Raw genomic sequence first — 2,114 nt, forward strand, 5'->3', positions numbered from 1 at the left:
GTTACTTAAAACAAAAACCACTAAAATTTAAGGACCTTTTGCAATACTTCTTGTTTGTGCTAATAGAAGAAAGAATATTCTTCAATAAAGAGCAAAAAAATAATAATAAAGAAAAAGATTTTCATTTTGGGAGTTCGTTATCTGCAAGGATAAAGTATTATAAGCAGGTGGTATATTTTCAAAGAAGGTATACATCAACTTTATCGAAACAACCCTTAAGATAAAGTAGTGCATGAATATCAAAAGCTAGCAACTAAATAAAGTGACTGTAAAATGCAAAACTTAAAATGATGGAGTAGCCGTTTTGTTGAGGGTCTTGTTAAACTCTATAGTATTTCCATTGATTATGAGATATGTTAGATGTTATATATGATATATGGTTATTCTAGGAGGTTTATACATAGAGATATTGAAATTAGGATCTCTATCTTCGAGGTAGAAAATAACCTTTCTTTCTATCAAGATGTTATATATGATATATAGTTATTCTAGGAGGTTTATACATAGAGATATTGAAATTAGGATCTCTATCTTCGAGGTAGAAAATAACCTTTCTTTCTATCATATTTTCAGGAAGGACGTCTACCTCTAAATACCAATAAGTTGGATTTTTTTAATTTTTTTGGGGTAAGAAACTCATCCATTCATTTCATTAAAAGAAAGTCGCAAACAACACATGAGGACATATGACTCATCCAATCACGGAGTGGATAATAGCCAACTCATCCATTGCGGCATTGACTATGTCTCCTTTGCTAGTTTATCAACCACACTATTGGCCTTTCTAGGAACAAAAGCAAAATTCAACACATTAAACTCAGCGGTGATCAGATATCCTATATCAAACACAATAGGTTGTAGGTTTAGCGGAGCTGCCTTTCTGACATTTGTTAAATAGGATATGAACTCTTGATTATCCAACTCCACCATCACCTGAGAGATTCCCAAGGCCCAAACATCTCTTAAGCCTTCATGTACAGCCAATGCTTCCCCTTCAAGAATGTGATCAAATTGCATTGGAATGGATGTAGCTCCTAGAGTAGTACCCAATCCGTTTCTCACAATGAATCCCAAACCAGAGTTGCTGTTAACTTTACTTTTTGCTAAGTCCACATTTACTTTATACCCACCCATTTGAGGAGGCACCCACACATCGTTCATCTGTATGCTTGGCTTAAGATGTGAGTCGGTTACCACCTTGCTGTCCAGAAATTCCTGTGATGAACGAAGAGCTTTTTTAATTACATCATCTGGTTGCATAGTCCCCTTGTTGAAGACCCTGTCATTTTCATGCAAGCCATAAAAACCACACAAGGAAAGAAGCTAAACATTCCAGCCTTTCCCCTTCCTTCTTTTCCAGATCATAGAAATTTTTCCATTTGGAGAACAATTCAGTAACAGTCATATTTGGGTTATATCCAAATGTGATTGACAAGGGACTTCCAAACCAAGTGGCCTATGCGAAAGGGTAGTGCATAGTTACATACTCAATAGTTAACATACCATCTCCACAACAAACGCAAGCAGGGTCTATCTTCATGTTTTGCCTTTGGAAGCCCTCCCCACATGCTACACCATTTGCTAAAGCCCTCTATATAAGAAGTCTCTCGCTTTTGGTAAGGTGGGACATCCCTATAGGCAAACGAAGTCCAAGTAACATTCACTCATATTCATATTGTAGGAACCTAACAATAACCCTATTATTCCTGTCTGGCCAAAAGCCAAACTGAATATAGTCAAAATTTGGCAGAACAGTAAAATCCAGAGATTTCTTTGTTTCGTGTTTGACATGGCACATGTGTTACTTTCATCCTTCATATGAAGGCTTCCATGGGATATATGATTACTACATTCTGGTAAAGCAACAGTTGCAAGTGAAGAGGGTATTTCTCCTGTCATCTCTTGTTGATACATAAATAAACATCTCACACGAATCAAACTAGCTCAGTGACTCTCCTTGTTATTAAGATTTTCTTCCTACTGTATCATCTCTTACTGCACGAACCTAAGCAGTAAGAACATGAGTTGTGCTTTTCTAACTGATTTTTATCAGTGCTCTATTGCTCAATTTTAGCAAAATAATACAAGAAGGAAATATAGATGTTTTATTTCCA

General features: G+C 36.0%; 1 protein-coding gene across 1 annotated transcript; it reads right to left on the minus strand.

Moving 5' to 3' along the window:
• Nucleotides 1-741: 741 nt before the first annotated feature.
• On the minus strand, nucleotides 742-1,568 carry LOC149016335 (uncharacterized). The gene is made up of 2 exons (XM_089156733.1): nucleotides 1,504-1,568; nucleotides 742-1,279 (listed from the first exon to the last, which is right to left on the minus strand). The coding sequence occupies exons 1-2, from the start codon at nucleotides 1,566-1,568 to the stop codon at nucleotides 742-744; spliced, it is 603 nt and encodes a 200-aa protein (XP_089012859.1).
• Between the last annotated feature and the right edge of the window lie 546 nt (nucleotides 1,569-2,114).

Source organism: Hakea prostrata, chromosome 5 (genome assembly GCF_041222555.1).
Source record: "Hakea prostrata isolate BN-2017 chromosome 5, UWA_Hpros_2, whole genome shotgun sequence".
Classification (NCBI taxonomy): domain Eukaryota; kingdom Viridiplantae; phylum Streptophyta; class Magnoliopsida; order Proteales; family Proteaceae; genus Hakea; species Hakea prostrata.